We start from the raw sequence: 23,893 nt of genomic DNA on the forward strand, positions 1-23,893 counted from the left end.
ATTTTCCTCGTTTTATTGGATAGGCTGGAGCGGAGACACACGCTTAGGCGGCCATTTTGATCGCAGCGCTAGAACGCCCCCCCTAACTACATATTTCTAACTTCAATGCATAAGTAGTAGAGATGTGAATAGTGTGCCCGATCATCTTAACGATCGGGTTCGGCTAGAGGGGGGAAAAAATCTGATCGTGGGTGATGTGAATCGGAATTGGTTCCAATTCACATCGTCGTTTTTTTTTGTAGTGAGGCCCGACCCTTTAAAATTAACCCCTTACCTTCCCCCACCCTCCCGAGCCCCCCAAAACATACCTGGTGGTCCCGGGAGCGATCTCCCATTCTCAGGCCGTCGGCTGCCACTCATAAAGATGGCGCCGATGGCCCTTTGCCCTTACCATATGACAGGGTATCCGTGCCATTGGCCGGCTCCTGTCACATGGTAGGAGCACTGGATGGCCGGCGCCAACTTTAAATAAGGCGGCGGCCATCTTTAAAGATGAAAATGGCCTTGCCAAAAAATATTCCTAAAGTTTGGAGTATATTCTGTTTGTTTTTAAAAACTGCCTTCCTGATCCCCCAGGGCCTTCTACTGCTCCCTGGGGCTTCCTTGAGGCCTCCCCATTCCTCTGATTCCCCTTTCACCTCTCCAAACAAAGTTACAGAGCTGAGGTCTTTCCGACTGGATTGAGCCAAGCCTAGTCAGGGCCTCTTTATGCCTCTGACTACTCTTATTCCCCCAAGAAATGAGCCAGGGCTGAATATCTCCCTGGTCCCCACTTACTATTTCCATAGTGTTTGATGCTGAGGAAAGGGGAAGGAGCATTATATCATCGAATGGTACCAGATGACCCTCAGATTGGTGACATTTTGACATTACACAGCATCAGTTTGAGGACTGGCCAGCACCATTTTTTAAAGGATTTGCAGTGGGGGAAGATCCTAAATAGCTTAGATAAACATTAAACAAAAAAAATGAAAAAACAAAAGAACCTCAAACAAAAAATGAACAAATGAAATTCTTTGGCTTGAACAGCCCTTCTCCATATTAATGAGGTGCAGTTACCTTCTAATTAATATATGAATGAGAGATAATTGCGGATTTACATTTGAGCACTTTTTGTAGACCCATTGTTAGGTTTTGTAGGTTTCATGAACCATTGGCCAGAGGTGGAAGTTGACACTACCTGAGGGGTTGGGCCCCACAGGTCGCCACCATTGGGAGGTGAGGTTGACTGGAAACAAGGCAACAGGACCACGGCTGTGGCCCAGGTGAGAGGAGGTATAGAAGAACTGCCTGCGTCACAGCCACATGACCGCAGGCACCTGCACTGTAGCAGCATTGTGGGGTTCCCAGAGGATCAGGAACAGAGAGACTCAGTTCAATGATATTGCAGTGTTGGGCAGTTCTGAAGAGAGGGTATACCAGAGGAAGGATCTCCAATGTAGAAACACGCAGGGCAGGCCCCGAGGAACAGGGAGCGATGAGACAGGATCCCTGAAGTAATAATGCTGAGGCTACCCCAAAGAGCGGGGAAGTGTGGAGACAGGAACTCTAAAGTAGTAATGCTGAGGCTACTCCGAGGAGCAGGTAAGCGTGGAGACAGGGTATCTGGAGTAGTGAATCTGGAGCTACCCCAAGAAGTGGGGAAGCGTAGAGACAGGATCTCTGGTGTAGTAGCGCAGAGGCTACCCCAAGGTGCGGGGAAGCACGGAGACAGAGTTCCAGAAATGGAAGCGCAGAGCAGGCCCCCGAGGAGCAGGTACCCAGAGTCTGCGATCAGAGAGAAGAGATCCAAGGCAGGAACCTCAGGTCCGGAGAACAGGAACAAGCACCAGAGGAGCTCAGGGAACCCGTTGCCAAGTCGGTTAGCGTAGGCCAAAGGAGGTCCTTAAATATCTCAGGCTTGTGATGTCGTCAGCCGGGGACAACCCTGGAGTTCCCACCATTGGCCCTTTAAAGGTAGGACAGATGGCGTGCGTGTTTAAGGAGGCCCAGAGTCTGAGTGTTGGTCAGCGGCATCGCAGCCGCCATGTGGAGCACGGACAGTCATAAAATTACCCCTCCCTCCTAAGGGACCCCCCCCCCCCTCCCCGGGGATTTGGGTTTGAGCATGTGTGGCATGAAATTGCTTGATCCTCATCAAGAATATTAGTGGCGGGTTCCCAACTATTATCTTCCAGTCTGAAACCTATCCAAGACAGGAGGTACTCCCATTTCTTTCCACGTTTCCGAACATCTTGAACTTGGTATATCACATCTGCTTCAGAAGACAATGGTTGAGGATCTGGAAGCTTCCTGGAGAACCCAGACAGTACTAAAGGTTTTAGTAATGATACATGGAAGGCATTGTGGATCTTGAGAGAGGAGGGAAGCCGGAGTTTGTAGGTGACTGGACCCAAATGATGGAGCACCGGAGAAGGACTGATGTACCTGGGAGCAATCGAGAAGGAAGTTTCAGACTGATAAACCAGGTGCTGAGCCACACCTTGGTGCCCAGTGTAAACTGGGGAGCTTCATGGTGATGAGCATCAAAACTTTAGCCCTTTAGGATGCTTCCTGTAGCAAGTGTTTTGTGCTAGTCCAGAGTTGATGCAACTCCTGGGCGGTCAACTGGGCCACTGGTGAGGGAACAGATAATGGAATCAGTAGTGGAGGAAGAGGCTGACGTCCATAGATTACCTGAAAAGGTGATGAACCAGTGGGTGAAGACAGATGTGAATTCAAGGTGAACTCAGCCCAGGGAAGTAGGTTGGACCAATCATTTTTCCGAAGATTAACATAGGCCCGAAGAAATTGTTTAAGGTTCCTGTTAGTTCTCTCTGCTTGAATATTGGCTTGGGGGTGATAAGCGGAGGTGAAATCTAGAGAAGAGGGTGAACTTTTTGCAGAGGGACTTCCAGAATCGAGCAGTAAACTGTGCCCCACGGTCTAAAAGGATATGTTTTAGAAAACCGTGGAGCCGGAACACATGGCGGATAAACACATTGTGCGAGTTAAGGTGCCAATGGAAGACCAGGCAGAGCCACAAAGTGGGCCATTTTGGAAAAGTGGTCTACAGTGACCCAAATGGTGGTGTTGCCCCTGGAGGGAGGAAGGTCCACAATAAAATCAGTCGCGATATGGGTCCACAGCTCACTAAGGATTGGCAGAGGTTACAGGAGTCCTCATGGACATCCCACTGGAGGCTTGTGATGTGGACAAGTGGGACAAGAATCCACATAGTCCTGTGCATCATCCTTCATGGTAGGCCACCAATAAAACCACTGGAGAGTGGCCAGGGTCCTGGACTGTCCATGGTGTCCTGCGGAAAGGGACTCATGAGCCCAACAGAGGACCCTCCAGCGTAGCTGACATGGAACCACCATCTTCCCAGGTGGGACCGGAAATGTGGCAGTCAGGATGACCTTAGGGTCAATTTATATGCCGTGGAGCAACTGGAACATCCTCCAGAATGAAGGACCCGGAGAGGGCATCAGCATGGCAATTCTTGTTGGTCGGTAGCGTAGCAGGAAATTAAATCAGGTAAAAGAGGTTCCAGTGGTCCTGACGGTGATTCAAGTATATTGAGCACGGTGTAGTACTCGAGGTTTTTGTGGTTGTATACACTGTGATCTGATGCTGGGCTCCCTCGAGCCAGAGGTGCCATTCCTCAGCTTAATAGCCAGCAGCTCCTTATCTCCTATAGTGTAGTTCCAGCTTTGCTGGGGAGAAGCATCTGGGAAAAGGAGCATGGATGTAGGGTATGAGTAATTGAGTACTGGCTTAGGACCACCCCTACTTCCACATCAGAGCCATCGACCTCAAAAATAAATGGGCGTCTGGGTTCCAGATGATGGAGACACGGCTCGCAGAGAAAAGCGGTCATGGCCTCGGGTGACCAATGAGAAGGATTAGGTTCATTGCGAGTCATGGCTGTAAGGGGTGCGATCAGAGTGGAGTAATGATGGATAAAGGACGGTTTGTAACTGGCAAAGCCGAGGAATCTTTGCAAGGACTGTAGGCTGAGGCCAATCTCGAATGCTTTTCAACTTCTGAGGGTCCATTCTGAAACCTTGACTGGAGGTTATGTAGCCAAGAAAGGGGATGGTCTCCTGCTCGAAAGAACACTTTTCGAGTTCGGTGTAGAGCTGGTTGTCTCTGAGATGCTGGAGGACACGAGAGACATTGTGGCAGTGGCTCTGTAGGTCTTTGGAGAATACTAAGATGACATGGAGATACTCCACAACATATTCTGGAATACAGCTGGGACATTGCAAAGGCCAAACAGCATCACAAGGTATTAAAAGTAGCCATCTCGGATATTAAAAGCGGTCTTCCATTCATCTCCTTTGTGGATTCAAACTAAATTATAGGCTCCCCTGAGATCCAATTTGGAAAAGATTTTAGCTCCCTGGAGCCTGTCAAAAAGTTGAGAAATTAGAGGTAGAGGATAGTGGTCTTTCGGGGTAATCTCGTTCAAACCCCGGTAGTCGATGCAGGGATGGAGTGATCCATCTTCTCCCCCCCCCCAAAAGAAAAATCCCGCTCCAGGGGAGACTTGAAGGGTTGAATGAACCTCTTAGCCAGGTTCTCGTGGATGTACTCTGACATGGCCTGAGTCTCTGTGCGACAATGGGTAAATTCTGCTCCAAGGAGGCTGTGTTGGGTAACAAATTGATTGCACAATCATAGGTATGATGCGGAGGCAGAGTGTCTGCAGCTTTTTTGGAGAACACATCCACATAAGCAGAGTATTGAGGAGGAAGGCCAGGAGGTAAAAGTGAAGTACTAAGGCAAGGCAGAGGAGAAACGGGTCTGTTCAATATCTTTGTGAATAACCTCCCAGAAGGGATAGAAGGGAAGTTTGTCTTTATGTGGATGATACTAAGATTTGCAACAAAGTAGAAATGCCTAAAGGACTAGAAAGAATGAAAAGTGATTTAAGAAAGTTTGAAGAATGGTTGAAGATTGGCAGCTGGGATTCAATGCCAAGAAGTGCAGAGTCATTCATCTGGGGTTCGGTAATCCAAAAGAGCTGTATGTGATGGGTGGTGAAAGACTAATGCGCACGGACTGGGAGAGGGACCTTGATGTGATAGTGTCTGATCTGATGGTGGCGAAGCAATGTGACAAGGTAATAGCTAAAGCCAGAAGAATGCTGGGCTGCATAGAGAGGAATAACTAGTAGGAAAAAGTGGTGATGATGCCCTTGTACAGGTCCTTGGTGAGTACTGCATTCAGTACAGGTGCCTTGTATCTCAAAAAGAATAAAGATAGGATAGAGGCAGTCCAACGTAGAGTGACCAAAATGGTGAGGGGTCAGTATTGGAAGACTTATGAGGAGAGGCTGAAGGTTCTGAATATGTATACCCTAGAAAAGAAGAGGTGCAGGGGAGATATGATAGAGACCTTCAGATATCTGAAAGGTTTTAATGATGCACAATCAAACCTTTTCCATTGGAAATAAATCAATAGAACTAGAAGTCATGAAATGAAACTCCAGGGAGGATGACTCAGAACCAATGCCAGGAAATATTTCTTCATGGAGAGGATGGTGAATGCCCTTCTGGAGGAGATGGTGAAGACAAACAGTGAAGGAATTCAAAGGGGCATGGGGTAAACACTGTGGATCCCTAAAGGTTCGAGGATAAAAATAAACAAGACTGCATGGAGGGTAACTGGGGGTAACTTGCTGGTGTGGCAGTTGTTACCCTTAACAAATAAGCCTTGATACTGTTAATGCAAATCTATCATTGCGCTCTGCTTCAATGGCAGTGGGAAAAGGGGAATTGGATTTAGACAGCAACCAATGAGGGCCCTGATTTTTATGGTTAGGGGAACAAATATAACCTGTGCTGGCACAGAATTGTATCCCAAAATTTGTAAAATGAAATTAACATTTTCTTTTTATTATCATGTGATTAAAAATACTATCATATTTTAATAGTGGTAATGATCACTATGACAATCTTTTTTTCTTTTGAAAAAATTGTTTGGAAAAATCTTTTTATATCAGAAGATAAGACCTCAGCATGGCATAGAATCTGGTATTGAACAGAAACTAGTTGACCAGTCAGTACAATCACTGGTCTATTGTCTTCCTTTTATTTTTTATCTTTTTTTTTTTTTTAAGCTCAAATACTGCAACGTGCATTAAAACTGTATGTTGAATGCACTACAACTTCAAAATAATTGAAATTTGAACTTCCAACCACAAAGGTTTTTAAGTTGTTGAATTTGAAGTTGAACTGTAGCAGTTTATACTGTGCTGCCCGACTGAGCATTCGCAAAGTGGTTTTACTCAAATTGTCAACAGCCGCACCCACAAGGCAGGCCATACGTTGGACCTCATCTTCATTAACAATAGCTTTACCATCTACTCCAATCCCACCTGCTTTCCAGTTCCTGGTCAGACCACCGGGTCATCTATATGACCCTTAAGATCAACAATCCACCACCTCAAGTCTCTACCAAATCCACCATCCATTTCAGGAAACCATGTTCACTAGTCCTACTCAGCGAAAAGATATCTGAAGCACTAAATCAACTAGACCTCACAGACACAACCACAGCAACTACCTCATGGATCAATCTCAACAATAAAATTGCAGATCAAATCTGCCCAACTTCAACCAAAACCATACAACCCGCATTGGACAACAGAAAACCTTGGTTTACCCCTGAACTTAAATCCCTCAAGCAAACACTAAGAAATAAAGAACAAAGCTGGAGAAAAACCCCGACCACTTTGTCACTTGCTAGCTACAAATCCCTTCTCAATGCATACAGGAACGCCATCCTTAGAACCAAGAGACTTCTACGCAAAAAAAATCCACAACTTTATTTTTGACTCAAAGGTACTTTTCTCCTACGTCTCTTCACTTATCAAACCATCTCCTCCCACCATTCCAGATCACCAAGCACTCAACAAAGCCAACAAACTTGCCAATTATTTCAAGACAAAAATCGCCAACCTTACCTAGTCTCTCACAACCAACAGCCTCCCCCCAATACTCCATCTCATAACCCTGCCTCAACAAAACGCTAGTCTTGAGTCTTTTGAGCCCACCGCTTCTCTTGAGATAGAAAATACCCTCAAACTCCCACCCATCAGACCCATTACCAACAAATCTGCTCATCGCCATCCCGAACACCATCTCAAAACCAATTTCTGAAATTAACACATCTTTCTCAAGGCCTAGTACCCAACCAGTTAAAATTGGCAATCCTCAAACCTCTGCTAAAAAAACCAAACGCCTCTCCATCAGACCCAGCTAACTTTCGACCAATCGCAAACTTACCTCTCATTGCCAAATTGATGGAGAAAATTGTCAACAAGCCAACTATCAGAATATCTGGAAGACCATAACATTCTGTCCCTGGTTCAGTACGGCTTCCGCAAATTCCTAAACACCGAATCTCTCTTACTATCTCTCACAGACACCATTCTCGTTAACCTGGAGAAAAAACAATCCTACCTGCTTGTTCTTCTAGATTTGTCTGCAGCTTTTGACACGGTAAAACACACTATACTTATAGACCAACTAGCCAACATAGGCATCAAAGGCTCAGCTCTCAGTTGGTTTCAGTCCTTCTTGAGCAACAGATTCTGTAAAGTCAGGATAAACAACAAGGAATCTCATCCAGTTCTTACAGATGGAGTCCCTCAAGGATCTTCACTTTCACCCACCCTCTTCAATATCTACCTCCTCCCTCTCTGCCACCTACTCGCAAACCTTAAGCTTACCCATTACCTTTATGCGGATGACGTACAAATCCTTCTCCCGATTACAGAATCCCTTCAAAAAACATCACCTACTGGAACGACTGCCTTCAGCCAATTAAAGACTTACTCTCTAGCCTCAACTTAGTATTGAATGCCAATAAAACTGAAATGCTCATTATCTCCCATGACCCCCTCACCAGCTCATCAAGCTCCTCTCAATCAATAAACTCAAATAGCATGTTCTCACCTGACGTCAGGGATCTTGGAGCCTGGCTAGACGACAATCTAAATCTAAAAAAGTTTATAAACACTACCAGAAAGGACTGCTTTTACAAACTGCAAGTCCTCAGAAAGCTAAAACCCCTCCTTCACTTCACTGACTTCTGGCTAGTACTCCAATCCATCATACTATCTAAGCTCGATTATTGTAACGCCCTTCTACTCGGTCTCCCCACAAATACTATCAAACCCTTACAGATGGTATAGATCGCCACCGCCAGAATCCTCACAAACTCTAACAAAAGAGAACATATCACTCCAATCCTTCGTAACCTCCACTGGCTTCCTATTAAACACAGGATCCTCTATAAAGTTCTCACAATCATTCACAAAGCAATACACAAACTTGCTCCTATCATGTTAAGCACTAGGGATGTGAATCGTTTTAGGACGATTAAAATTATCGTCCGATAATTTTAATATCGTCTTAAACCGTTATGGAACACAATACAATAGAGATTCTAACGATTTATCGTTATAAATCGTTAGAATCGTGAGCCGGCACACTAAAACCCCCTAAAACCCACCCCCGACCCTTTAAATTAAATCCCCCACCCTCCCGAACCCCCCCCAAATGAGTTAAATAACCTGCGGGTCCAGCGGCGGTCCGGAACGGCAGCGGTCCGGAACGGGCTCCTGCTCCTCAATCTTGTTGTCTTCAGCCGGCGCCATTTTCCAAAATGGCGGCGAAAAATGGCGGCGGCCATAGACGAACACGATTGGACGGCAGGAGGTCCTTCCGGACCCCCGCTGGACTTTTGGCAAGTCTCGTGGGGGTCAGGAGGCCCCCCACAAGCTGGCCAAAAGTTCCTGGAGGTCCAGCGGGGGTCAGGGAGCGATTTCCCGCCGCGAATCGTTTTCGTACGGAAAATGGCGCCGGCAGGAGATCGACTGCAGGAGGTCGTTCAGCGAGGGTTCCGGCGCCTCGCTGAACGACCTCCTGCAGTCGATCTCCTGCCGGCGCCATTTTCCGTATGGAAAATGGCGCCGGCCATACGCGTATGGCCGGCGCCATTTTCCGTACGAAAACGATTCGCGGCGGGAAATCGCTCCCTGACCCCCGCTGGACCTCCAGGAACTTTTGGCCAGCTTGTGGGGGGCCTCCTGACCCCCACGAGACTTGCCAAAAGTCCAGCGGGGGTCCGGAAGGACCTCCTGCCGTCCAATCGTGTTCGTCTATGGCCGCCGCCATTTTTCGTCGCCATTTTGGAAAATGGCGTTGGCTGAAGACAACAAGATTGAGGAGCAGGAGCCCGTTCCGGACCGCTGCCGTTCCGGACCGCCACTGGACCCGCAGGTTATTTAAGTCATTTGGGGGGGGTTCGGGAGGGTGGGGGATTTAATTTAAAGGGTCGGGGGTGGGTTTTAGGGGGTTTTAATGTGCCGGTTTTGCGATTTTTCGATTTTTAGATTTTTCACGATTTTTCACGATATTTTACCCCCCCAAACGGCAACAATACGATTCCCTCCCCCTCCCAGCCGAAATCGATCGTTAAGACGATCGAGGACACGATTCACATCCCTATTAAGCACACAACTTCAACCTCATACATCTTCCAGACCAATTAGAAGCACATACAAAGGCACACTGTATGCCCCGCTGGTAAAATCATCATTGAGCAAACGAGCACTATCTTCAGCAGGCCCCCACCAATGGAACGTGCTCCCCCCCAGATCTAAGACTTGAACCAAGTCATCAGGAGTTCAAAAAAAAAGCTAAAAACCTGGCTTTTCTGCCAAGCCTTCCCAGACACTTAATGCAACCCAAATGCTTTGATAAACCCAATTATGGGATACCTCTTGGAGTTATCCTATTATGACTTTTTTAACTGTACTATGATTTTGAGTTTAAATGTTTTTTGTAATTATACTATACTATGTTTAATTTGTACTTTGTTCTATTGTTCTATGTAAAGCCCCTCTCCTTTTTTGGGCATTTCACTGTTTTATGTAAACCGGAGTGATTTGTATTTCATACAAGAACATCGGTATATAAAAATTAAAAATAAATTAATTAATTCATTTTTTTTTGTACTCCCACATGGAGAGTTACTATCCTGACATGAATATACTCATCTTAATAGCTTATTCTATTGCTTATAAGCTGGTTGTGTGCTGTTAAGCCCGAGTATGTTTCTTTGGCTGACACAACCGCTGAGTTTTCTTTTAGAACCTTCAAACTGCGGTGATCATCACCACTATTAATTAAAATATGATAGTAATTTTAATCACATGATAAAAGAATTTTAATTTCATTTTACAAATTTTGGAATACAATTCTGTGCCAACAGAGGATATATTAACTAGTGATTTTTTTCGGGTCTAACTAGTTAATCCCTTATTTTTGCATTGTTATATCAAAGTAATTGGGGAACAAACTTGGGGGTAACTTGCTGATGCGGCTTTTACTAGGGATGTGCATCGTTTTTTTGACAGATGAAAATATTGTACAATATTTTCTAAGCAGTCATGTATCAGAGGTCCCTGAAAATTATAGGAAAACCCCACGACATTTTCATGCGGTTTTCTTATTGCTTTTTTTTTTTGGGGGGGGGGGGGAGGAGAGAGAGCACACAGGAAAAAAAATCCCAAACCCACCCGACCCTTTAGATCTAATTTATTTACAATCCCCCCACCCCCCAAAATAAAACTTTCCTAAAGTACCTGGTGGTTCAGCGGGGGTCCCAGGAGCAATCTCCTGCTCTCGGGCCGTCAGCTGCTACTAAACAAAATGGCGCCGGTGGCCTTTTGCCCTCACCATGTGACAGGTGCTATCTGTGCCATTGGCCAGCCCCTGTCACAAGGTAGGAGCAACGGATGGCCTGTGACATTTTTTAAGATGGTGCCGGCCATCCATTGCTCCTACCATGTGACAGGGGCCAGCAAATGTCACCGATAGTCCCTGTCACATGGTAAGGGCAAAAGGCCACCGGCGCCATTTTGTTTGCTGTCAGCCGATGGCCCGAGAGTGGGAGATCGCTCCCGGGACCCCCTCTGGACCATCAGGTTAGGAAAGTTTTTGGGGGGTTGGGAGGTTAGGGGAATGTAAATTCGATTTAAAGGGTCGGGTGGGGGTTTTTTCGGCTCGGGACAGCCAAAAACAAAAACCATTCAGACCGCAGGAAACAGAATTTCCCACAGGTCCACGATCCTGGAAGAGATTCCGGCATCCGATTCACATTTCTAGCTTTTACTACCCTTAATCACAAAGCCTGATACTTTTGATGCAGCTCCATTATTGCTCTCTGCTTTCACAGCAAGGGTTAAGGGAAATTGGATTCAAACAGCATTCGAGGGCCCTGACTTTTATGGTCTGGGAATGTGATAAGCGTGAGGGTAACCTGCACAATGCAGCAGATACTGACTGGCATAAGGTTGTTGGGCAGATTGGGTGAAAAATGTAGTCCTTTTCTGCCATCATTTATGTTTCTGTTATAGTTACATAATGCAAAGTTCAACATGAGTCACCATTCAGGAAAAGGAACTAGGCATCATTGTTGATATGTTGAAATCTTAAGCTCCAGTGTGCAGCAGCAGCCAATGTTGGGAATTATTAGGAAAGAAATGGAGAATAAAACAGAGAATATCATAATGCCTCTGTATGGCTCCATGGAGTGACCGCATCTTGAGTATTGTGTGCAGCTCTGGTCACCACATCTTAAAAAGATATAGCAGAATTAGAAAAGGTACAGAGAAGGGCAACAAAATGATATATTCCCCTATGAAAGGATGAAGAGGTTAACACTTCAGCCTGAAGATGAGATGGCTGAGGGGGAGATATGACGGAGGTCTATGGAACGAGTAAACGTAATTGGTGGTTTACTCTTTTTCAAAGCGTTCAGAGGGGGAAACACCTTGAAGTTACTAGGTGATATATTTAAAACTAATGAGAAAATATTTTTTTACTCAGTGCATAATTAATCTTTGGAATACATTGCCAGAGGATGTGGTAAACGTTATTAGTATAGCTAATAAAAAAAAAGTTTGGACAAGTTCCTGGAGGAAAGGTTTATGAACCATTATTAAGATGGAGTTGCAAAAATTATCATCTTATGCTCCAAACTGCTTATCCCAAGGATATCTATCAAGAACCTGCCAGGTACTTGTGACCTGGTTTGGCCACTGTTAGAAACAGGATACTGGGCTTGATGGACATTTGGTCTGACCTAGTATGGCAAGTCTTACGTTCTTATGCTTTTATGTCCTTCCTCTATGCTGATAGTGTAGGAACAGCTTCAGTATAGTTCATCTATCCTTATTCTAAATGTTGCCAATATTATGAAAGTAACTCTCATATCATATATGAGTTATTGAGACTCATACATAGTAAAAAGAGGCTCTTCATGTGTTGCACTATTCATAATGAGAGGCAATTGAAAAGTCACATAAAGGACATTTATGCAACGGTTCTGATTATATTCACAGCCTTGTGTGTTGATTTTTATTTAAATATAAGATGTACATTTTATTTATTTATTCAGAAAAATCAGCATATATTTGTGCCAACATTTTCTAAGTCACAGATTTAGATTAATCAAGTTCATTGTGCTTAGGGATGCTTTGAATTGATGATATATTCTGTGATAGTTTGCATATATCCTCTTCTACAATATTTAAATGGTACACTATCTCTCTAGGAACATGTAATAAAAGTACAAATATGAAAACATCATACAAAGTTTGATTCCCATTGAATATGAAGCTTTTCGAGGTACACAAACAGCAACTATACATTTTCTACAAATCTCTTTGCAAGGAAGCATGCTTTTCAGAGAGGGAGTCAGAAAGAGACCAAATGACTTAGAGCGTGTCTCAGTCTGGATGTATAACTCTAGTATTACATGATTTTGGTTTTTTTAAACTCATGAGAACCCTTAAGCAATGTGAGATAAATACAGTATTTCATTGTAAGCCTCATAGTGCTTAGGGTATTAACCATAAGTTTAAGAATTCACTAATTGCAGCCATCAAAATACAGGTTAAGACTCCTATGTCAGCTGGGATTATTAATATACATCACCGTGTGCCGCTTTCTAGCTGAAAAATCAATCAATACATTTTAAATTCAATTAAATTCTGTCTCCTCCTTTCCGACTTCTGTCTCTGAACTTTCTCCATGAGCATGAACCGGAATAGGTTTTTCATATCTCTAATAATAGCCATCATTATCAAAAGGTCCTATAATAGACACTGAAACACGTGAGAGATGTGGGTTTTCCTTGGAGGTTTGCATATTATTAAACTAATTAATGAAGATAATGGAAAACTCAGGCATTAAGGAGAAAGAGAATCATGTACTGCTACATTAATATTTTATTTTTACATTTTTAATTTTCCAGTGCTACGACTACTAAAGGATGGTGCTGACCCTAATACACTCATTTCCTCAGGAGGCTCTTTGCTGCATCTGGTAAGAAACTGAAGAGTAATATTTCAGATTGCAGATAAGGCGGCAGAATACTAAATAGCAGACTATTACAATAAATTGTAGCAAGTAGGCATTTCTTATCTTTGCTGAGCTGAAAAAGTATTATGCCAGAATCTCTAGCTGCGAATGTTCAGTAATATTAGCCAGGCACCAGTTCCATGGTTTATTAGGAGAGGTATTGTGAAGTAGTAGTTAAGTTACTGGCAAATAACACCAAAGCCCAAACTGTAAAATGGTGGTTTTTGTGTGTATAGCTTATGTAACCCTATTTCACAGGGCACTCCCTGTAGAAGGCAAGGGAGCCACCTTCTAGTTACGCAGTATAAAGTAAAAAAAAAATGATAGACCAGTGATACACAGCAGGAAGACAATTCTTCAGGGCTCTGTAGACAAGAATAGGCTTAAATACAGTTACTTGTGGTTAGTAAGCATAAAGGCAGGGAATCTTGGACTTCCTCTGACTCCTAATAGGTCTCCGCCTCCCAGGTTTCTAAGGGAGGCGGAGACCTGGTATAACAATATTTGGTTAGTGGACACAGTCTCCTGGATGAGCCTAGGAAGAGCATCCCTTCTGAACCTGGTGCAATATTCTCCATTCTAGAATCCACACCAGAAATGTATTCCAGAAATGAGAGCTAAAATCTAATATCCCAGTGGAGAGAAAAAAGGAAATCAGCTCTCTCTAATGCTCATTAAGCCCTTATAGATTTAGTAGAAGGACCCTGCCCATCTGGCTTGGTCAGGAACACCAATACATTCCTATGGACCCTCACAGAATTGGAATTTTCTATATTGTCTCCCTTGGTAAAGGCATAAGAAACCTTGCATTTAGAAAAATAGGGGTCAATGTGCAAATGAACAAACCATGAGCTTTTAAAATTCCTGGTTCTGTCTGCCTCCAAGTTATCCGGCTAAGTAGCTGGTTAAAACTTAGTTGGGGGCAGTTTAGGGGCATTCTGGGACTGGATAGTCAGCTGATAAATTAGCCAAGTAAGGCTGTTCATGATGGAGAGAAGTCTTAAAGTTAACCAGATAATATCAGGCTAACTAGGACTTTATCTGGCAAGAAATAGCACCTAATTGGCAGTGCTCACTGAATCCCATGTAAGTTACCTAGCTAACCCTAGATGTATAACTTTTTCTGCTCCCTGCATTGCTGAATAATCGATTCTTTAGTGAATATAGAATTATAGAATATGACAGCAGCTATGGTCAGCAAGGTCCATCTAGTGTGCTCAATGTCATCCCTGGTGCAATGCTATAAATCTCAGTAGTTATCTAGCTTTCCTGTCGCATCTTTGCAAATCCATGTTTTCTTGAATTCCATGATTCTTTTTATTTCCAACACCTCCAGTGAGAGGCCATTCTATTACACATCCAGTCCCCCCCTTGTTAGATGGTTCTCCTGCGTCTATCTTCTTGGACCTTTGTACTGCAAACCTTTGCTCTAGAAGGTTTTTCTTCTGAGAAATATTTGCATCGTAAGCTCTTATACCTTTGAGGTTTTTCAAGTTTAAGATATAAATGCACAAGAAGCACTCATATTCTATGTTTCAATGAAAATAGAAGATGTGTCTAACCAGGGCCGGTGCAAGGGGATTGGGCACCTTAGGCATCTTCTGCCTTCACACCCCCACCCCTTGGTTGTGGCCGTCCTCTCTGTTTTTTTGGGCTGTGAGCAGCAGCGGCCCCACATGGCTCACGCTCCCCCTAATGGTCAGCACCCTAAGCCCAGGTCTAGTTCTTCCGCCGGCCTTTGGTCTAACCAGTGCTGGTCCCAATTGTACACCATTTGTTGGTTGTTTTAAAGTCCCTTCTTCTGAAATCCTATCATAAATTCTGTTTTGCCGGTTAGCAAATTCTAGAGAATGTATCAGAATTCAATTGCTTTGAGGATTTTGATGAAAGCAGTCATTAAACCTACTTTTAACATTCCTTATGCAGAGATATGTAAATTTAAGCACTTGGAAAAAATGATTTCTCTTTCATACATTTGAGACTTTTTATCATACTTTCATAAGCATTGAAGAACACTTATAAAAAATTGAGTTACCTTACTCTTATATTCCAGTGAACATATTTCAGCCAATAATGAGGAAAAGGACCATATTGTCAGACATTTCAATAGGCAATTTGCTATTATATATATGTGGAGTAAAAGCACAAATTATTTTCTCAAACAATTGTGTTTTTTGTGCTTGTAGAAACATATCAAATCAAAATATTCATATTAGATTAGTCATTCATAACATCTGTATTAAATGTTCACATTTTATTTCTTCACATATTTAGAAACTTCTCACTCATACTCATACACACTCTGTCCATTCATAACAAAGATTCAAATTTAAACAATCCTTATATTTTCTTGAACATAAATTCCTTTTCTTTACAGAAATCACAAAGACTCAACACTATGTCTCAATGCATCAATCCCATAGTCCTCCCATTAATCCCTCTTTACAAAAAGCAGTGCATATCTCAATACTTTACTTTGTATTCATACATCAATCACATGATCTTTCTGTTAATCCCAACCGGGCCCTCGTTTCACCTTTCGGCTTCATCAGGGGAATATGAAAACGATGAGTTGAAAATATTCTTATTTTTGATAAATTCGCTATCCTTCTACAAAATATCTACCACTCTTACAAGAAATCTCTTAAATACCTTCATAAGTGCTCTCAATCCATTGTCTTCACTCTCATTGAACATCAAAAAAAGTTTCTCGTATCTCTTCAATTCTACTGAATATAAATAGATCAATATTACCTATCCATTTTCTAAATTCACCCAATGTTAATACATACACTCCCTTCACTACTACCGGATTCCAAATTTCTTCAGCTGCCTCACCCTCAAGGTACCATACGTTTTAGCCACATTCAGTTATCAAACTCATTAGGGGTATGCCCACCCTATGTCGTCAACTTCCCCTCTCAAAAACCTGCATACTTGAATTTGAACCATCCATTCAGTCACCAAAGTGCATTCTTTCTCTGGCTGCTAACAGTGCCCTCCGTGGACTACAAAACTTCATACTGCTGCTGCGTTTTACTCACGGAGGTATAACCTATTGGCCGAAAAAACATCTCTCAACTATTTACAATATACTGCCAACAACTATCTATATTCTTACTGAAAAACCACAAAAACACCAACTTACCTTAGAACGCTAATTCTTAATGCCTCCTTTGACTCTCCTCATGGCTTTGCAAACGTGATAGCTGTTCACCACTAACTGCACCTTAAAAAGCAGTTCTGCTGATTGTATTGTCAGCAATCCCATTCCTTCCTTAAAGGTCTCACCCCGCTCATTGGAGCCAAGTTGTCAGTTCCTGATCTGTCTACCAATCACATAACTTCTGTGTTAAACTCTGTTCCTGTTGACCTGCGTGGGTACTTCGATTTTAAAAAAAATGCTTCCCACTCTTTTCAACCCATGAGGAATCAACGTATCCCATTGAAAAATAAACTTTTGTTCTTGTTGCCTAAGGGTTTGTGAGATGTTACCTCCCCGGGGACAAGGTATCTGTTTCAAATCACTGAACTTTAATTGTTCAATCGTATGAGCCACCTCCAGCCAATGTCTAACTAAAGGTGCTTCTAATCTCTCTGTACGTATGCAGCTTCTATGCTGAACGATCAGAGTCCTTATTGCAAAATAGTGTGTCCAATATACAATTCTGGGCCCGGAAAATAGCAAGGTAGGCAATCAAACAAATCCGTGAGGATAACAACAAAGAATAGATGCCCAAGGGTCTTTTTCCAAATCTTTAATTGGTGGAGACGTATGTGATTAAAAGTGCTCGACTCACGCCGAGTTTTGCCACATTCCAGTGGCTGCCTCAGGGGCTTAAATGAGAGCACACTGAATAACTATTAGTTAATTCCAACAACATCCGCATTACAGACTTATCTTGAATAAATAATGTAGCGTTTAAGCTTCTCCCGGTTCCATTCTCAAATGGTGCCGCATACGTGTTTCTGCGCGTCAGCTTGTGCCATCTCCACTTAGTACAATTATACAATTTTGGACATTTGATTGCATAAATTACTTGAGCTGCAGTCATACGATCCTCTCAAAGTATATTGATATGGGATAGATTCATGCTCAAACACTTGTCCAACCAACACATGTGCACAAACAGAAAACCTATTGCAACATGCCTGTCCCCTTGCCTCTTGGAAACTACTCTCCTTAACTACTGACAAAACCAGTAAATCCTTTAAATTGTGCCCCCTAGTTCTTGCAAAATTAGGTTTATCTGTAAAGAAGGATGTAAAAACAATACTGACCAGTGCTGAAGAACAATTTTTTGTATCTGATGTGTCCTCAATGAAAATGGCAACACAAACCATCGGATTAGATTCAGATCTCTGTTTAGACTAAAGCAATAAGTCTCGGTTGGTGTAGAACCCATGCTTAAATGCCCGCTTGACAACTTTTTTAGGGTAACCCCTCGACAAAAACCTATCTTGCATGTGCACAGCTTGTTTCTTATACTCTCCCATACCATCACATAACCTTCTTAAACAGAGGAACTGTCCTGTTGGAATATTATCTCGCACATTCAATGGATGAAAACTTCTGTAGTGGAGCAAATGATTTGTCTGGTTTAGAATAAATTGTTGTAGCCAGCTTGCCTTGATCTTTGTAAACCCACAGGTCTAAAAATGATATTGATTTTCTATGGCTTGTTAAAGTAAACTGCAAATTAACATCTAACGTGTTGAGCCATGTGGCAAAACCTTCTAAAGCTTTCTGACCCCTTCCAGTCAAAAATGCCATCTATAAATCGCATCCAAACATGGATGTTTTGCCAAAAATCAGATACATATACATAGGTTTTTTCAAATTCAGAGACAAAGGCATGCCAGCGAGGGAGTCATCATGGCTCCCATCACTGTCCCCTTGATTTCTTATAAAATTGATTTTTGTACTGGAAAAAGTTGTCAGAGCTAAAGAAGCCAGTTCCTGATAAAAAAAAAGCCTGTTTCATTATGGAACACCCTGTGCTAGCAATAACTTTTTAACCAATGCTAATGACGCTGCCTGCGGGATATTCGTATATAGAGCAGTGACATCTAGAGCTGCCAGAAATGTTTGATCATCCACTACTTGAACTGATTGTAGTTTTATAATGAAATCTGAGTCTCTAATATATGATTTACCCAGTTTTACCAAGGGACTAAAAAGTGTCTACATATTTGGACAAAGGTTCTAAGATGGATTGGATACCTGCCACTATTGGACATCCTGGCAGTGAAACTAATGATTTATGAATTTTAGGCACTGTATAAAATACTGGAATTGAAGGGTGCAGTTCGGTCAAAAACTTAACATTGGCAGTCTGCACTTCCGTGGCCGTCCCCCCCCCCCATGTCTCCTTCCCCCAATGCCATACATATCACACAGCACTCCATCTTTGGTGAAACAAGGCTGCAGCATTTATTAACATTAATTAACATGAATCAACATAATTACATTACCAGTACCCGAGCCGTCGTTGCTCTCAACCCTAGTGCATTCCGGGCGTCAAAACCCGCGTCCGCCGTTTAAGCCAGTCCGCCACCATCTTACCGGCCCCCCGCCGTGACAAAGCCAGGGGGCCATTCTTCCAGGCCGCCCACGCCTGAATACACGCACTTTCTTTTCCCCGAGGACTTCCGGTCCCTCCTGACCGGCGAGCGCAGGCAAGGAAAAGGCCGAGGCCTGCGCTCGCCGCCTCCTTAAAGGCCCCCGGGTCTCGCGAGAGACCCGCGGGCTGACGTCATCGCGTTGATGACGTGCCGGCGCCGCCGCGCGCGTCATCCCGTCGCTCCTCCCCGCCCGTGGGGAATCGTGTGCTGCCACGCCGGTCCTTCAGGACGCCAGGTAGGGTGGTGGTGGGGGGGTCCCCCCCTTCAGCAGACGCCATGTTAAGGGGGGGGCCCTCCCCGCAGTAATCAGCCTCTATTGTACAGCTGTCTCCAAAACCTCAGCTTATATGCCCTTATAAATCCTTCGTAGGATCCCCAGTCTGTAAAACTGTCTGACATTTGAAGTTCCACCTCGCTATTATAGGCTTCTCTGTCCAAGACTACTAGTCCCCCGCCCTTATCCGCCGTAAAGTGAAACAAGGGCTTGGTTGGGATTGAGAGGAGTGAAGAAAATGGATTGAGAGCATTTGTGAAGGTGAATAATTTGAGTTTCAAAGAAAGTTGGAGTTTTAAGAAAGACCAGTGGTGTATCTACAAATCGGCAGAATATTGCATATCCGGTGACATAATATGAATGTTTTCAACTCATCATTTTCAAATTCCCCTGATGAAGCCATATGGTGAAACGAGGGTCCGGTTGGGATCATGTGATTGATAATCAATGATGGATGTATGCATACAAAGTAGAGAGATGCACTGTTTGATTTTTGTAAAGAGGGATTAATGGGAAGACTATGGGATCGATGCATTGAGACATAGTGAAGTATTGAGTCTTTGTGATTTCTGTAAAGAAAATATAAGGATTGTTTAAATTTGAATCTTTGGTATGATTGGACAAAGTGTGTGAGTATGAGTGAGAATGTTTCTAAATATGTGAGGAAATAAAATGTGAACATTTAATACAGATTTAATGAATGACTAATGTAATATGAATATTTTGATTTGATATGTTTCTACAAGCACAATAAACAGAACTGTTTGAGAAAATAAGTTGTGCTTTTACTCCACTCTACAGGGAGTGTTCTATGATATTAATTATTGGGCACAAAGGAAAGTGATATATTGCCAAAATTATAGAGATAGTGTGTGTATATATCTATATATCTATCACAACCTTAAAGAAATCCAGTTTTCACTTAGGCCAATATGCTACTAAACCTCTGAACTATGATTTAAATATTTAAAATCAAACAATATGAGGCTTTTGCAATACCAGTCGTGATACTTTAGATATAAATTGTATTTGTGTTTTTGCATTTTTTTTCAGATTTTTAGAAATGTAAGCTTATGGTTGTTCAAAGAAACATTTTCATTAAAGTGCCTTCACTCAATTCACCTAAATTTGGAAAGTAGAAAACATTTCCGGGGAAGATATTCAATGTCTTTGGCAAATCTAAATAATCATGTTAAAATCATGATTTAGAGATTCTGCATATCTCAAAGAAAAATATCCTCTTAGAACAGATTTCATGATAGCAACCTCATAAAAATATCCATGACATACATTGTCTTTTTCATAATATGAATAGATAAGTAATTGCATTCTTAGAGAGTCTATCTACTAGGCCATTTTATTAAAATGTATATTCTGCCTTTTCATAACTGGTTAGCCACTTCAAAGTGGATTAAATTCAGGTACTGTTGGCATTTACCTGACCATGAATTTGTACATGTTGCAAATTACATGTGGTTTATGTAATGCTCATCCACGAACATGAGCTTAATACATTAAATGTGCCTGCATTAAAATTGATTTAATTGAAAAATGAAATATGGAAATACCATGGTAATAAGTTTATTATGCATTACCTTCATATTTACTAAGGTCTGTAAAAAAATTTTTGTTTGGTTCATTTTGTCATTTCAGGATTTTTTCCTCAGTGCATTTAATGTTTTTTTAAATTTGGTTCAATTACAAACTGAAAAATAAATCATTAAACAAGGGAAAAACCCAAAACAAAAAATCCTAAACTGATTTTAAAAGTAGGCATCCAGTGGCCCTGACTGGGCCTTTGCAAGTCAAAAAACTAACTGAGCCTGGCACAGAGTCCTAGGTCTGGGCTGGACCCAGTGTCAAGACAGGGCCTGCTGCTGAAGCTGGACTAGTGCTTAAGCCTAGGCCCAGCACCAAGATCTAGGTCTGGGCTGGCTTGGCGTTTAGACTGGATCCATTGCTGAGCAATGAGGTCTAGCTGGGTGATGCCTGACATTGAGGTCTGGTGCCAAGGAATAGTCCTAGACCTGGTACAAAGGCCTAGGCTTTGCTGGCAAGGAAACTGGGACCAGGGCCCTCTTCCTTTCCAAAGCTGTTCCCACCCTCTTCCATTATCCAGAAAAGACATCTCAGTCGCTCAAGTTCAGGACCAGGTGTTTTAAAAATGGCACATCTGTTTGGAGGATGGTACATCAAAATGGCACAGACTACACTGGTGAAAGGATCTGAAGAGACATTATTTCACCTTTGTCCTCCTAACAGATGTGATGTTTTTGAAGCACTGGGCCTTAGCCCTATGAGCCTGACCAAGGCTTCCATTCTATTGGCCTTGGCACCAGGTCCAGCTTTATCCTAAGCCTCTATTCTGGGCCTGTACATAGGCCTTGGTTTTTGACCAACAAAGCCCAGCCAGGGCTACCAGATGCAAGATTTTTGTTTTAAATGATATGAATATGAAAGCACCTCAAATTTTTCATGAGGCCATTTCTGTAATGAATCAATATGACCTCATTTATTACATTTTGGCATTTGTTAAGAACTAATGCATATCCCTAGTATTAAATTAACCTCAGCATGCTAGCGGTTATCTTGTGAGGTCAGCAATGTCCTTGGCCTCCACTTTTCCAAGTTAAGCCCCCTTCCCAGTTGCTGCACACCCCATCCCCTGAGACAAACCCTTCTTGATTATTGCACAACTTCCTCTGAAAGGCAAGATGCCACCAGAGTGCTACCCAACCCTCCCTGAGACAAGCTCCCTACTGTGAATGCCACTCAATTACTCCCCATGAGGCAAAACCTGTAAGAACAGAATAACAAAAAAATGTCATGCTGGGTCAGACCATGGTCCAAGCCCAGCATCCTATCTATGACAGTGGCCAGTCTAGATCACAAATACCCAAAAGATTCCCCGAAGGAGATTTATTTCTTGTTACGGACTCCCAAGGAGAGAAATGGCTTTTTCTACTATACCTGACTAATTATGTTTTATGGACTTTTCTCCTGGAACTTTTCCAAACCTCTTGTAAACTCTGTTCTTGACCTTGTCCTGTGGCAATAGATTCCACAGCTTGATTGTGTGTTGAGTGAAAAAGTACTTTATACAAATTTCCTTTAAAACTGCTGATAATTTCATGGCGTGATCCCTTGTTTAGTATTTGAAAAGGTAAATAGCTATCCTTTATCTATTTTACCCCATTCATGGTTTTATGGTAAACATTCTTTATTAAGAAAGAAGCAGAATATAATAAACAGTACTGATGCACTTAATGGAACACATTGCTGACATTCTGTAGCAAAACAGTAATACACATTTTCATTTTCTCCCCTACCTTTTTCTCCCATCAGCTTCAAACCCTCTCCCATCCCTCTACATCAGTACAATATAATAGTGACAACTAGATAAGTATGAACCCTTAGGGTTCCAGGCCGGTGAAGAAATCCTGTTCGGCAGGGGTTTGCACTTGTGGCACCATGCCTTCCTGTCTCTTAGTGGATTGTTTCTGGATTTCTTCCCTGTGGAATTTGTTCTCAGTTTCAGCTGTTCCTAGCAGGCTGAGATTAAAGTCTCAGTGGCTAACTCCCTATTGGAATCGGCAGTGAGTTGTTTGCTTGGAGTTGAGATATACAATCTAGCAACTTATGCTTACCTAAGCAGTCCAGCAGTCTGCCTCCTTGTGTTCTTCACTCCATCCAACTTCCAATTGGAATTTCAGGGGGAGGGGGAGAAAAGCTAAGGCGTTTGTGGTAAATCTTGTATACCTGCAGGGAAAGAGACACCACTTTTTCCCCTATATTTTCACCAAGCTCTGGCCAATACTGCCTTTCACTTTGGGCAACCTAGTGAAGTGAGAAAAGTGCCTTCCTGTACACAAGATGAATAGCCCTGCTCTTGACAGGGTGCAGTGCAGGTGTGCTTCAAGCCTAATGTATCTCTCTGCTCAGGAATTTGCACTAGCAATCGTATTTAGGGATTGCCTTTCATCCCCTGAAACTCATGTTGCTGTCCTGCTGGTCAGTTGTGTCTAGTGCTTGGCATGTGGAATCTGTCATAGACCCTGCCATTGCTGCAGATTATTCTTTCAAGCATTGCTTGGGTTTTTCTGCCCATTATACCTATTGGTCAAACATCGGCACACTTCTGAGGACCTTCTGTTCTTCGGATGTCAGTGGACCACAATTTCTTTCTGGGGAGTTCGAGCCCCAGTTGGTTTTTCGGTTGTCTTGTAGCACCGAAGAACAATGTGTGGTCTTTGTCAAGCCTTCCCTTGGTTACATCTCTAGACATACTGTCATGGTTTACTGATCCTAAACCCTGCTTGTAATATTTTCCATGATGTGCAGTTTCTTGTTTGGTATTCGCATCACTCCCCTGCCCCAGGCACCTATACTGCATATCGAGATTTTCTGTCTCTTCGATGGTTTTCTCTTTGTAGAGCCCAACTCTTTTTTTTTTTTTTTTTTTTTTTTTCTTTTCCCCACCTAGACCTCTTGTGGGTTGGCTACCTCACAGGCAAAAGAGAGAGGTGGTGCTTTCAGCATGGTGTGGTGTCCTGCTCGGACAGCCTAT

The 23,893-nt window shown here is 42.8% G+C and overlaps 1 protein-coding gene across 1 annotated transcript in view; it reads left to right on the top strand.

Annotated features, from left to right (window-relative positions):
- Positions 1-23,893, top strand: part of LOC115092484 (unconventional myosin-XVI-like) — a 334,559-nt gene that overhangs the window by 84,611 nt on the left and 226,055 nt on the right. The window contains exon 3 of the mRNA XM_029603324.1: positions 13,321-13,391. Within this exon, the coding sequence (XP_029459184.1) occupies positions 13,321-13,391 (71 nt within the window). The remainder of the gene's footprint in view (positions 1-13,320; positions 13,392-23,893) is intronic.

The sequence above is a fragment of the Rhinatrema bivittatum genome, chromosome 5, assembly GCF_901001135.1.
Source record: "Rhinatrema bivittatum chromosome 5, aRhiBiv1.1, whole genome shotgun sequence".
Classification (NCBI taxonomy): Eukaryota; Metazoa; Chordata; class Amphibia; order Gymnophiona; family Rhinatrematidae; genus Rhinatrema; species Rhinatrema bivittatum.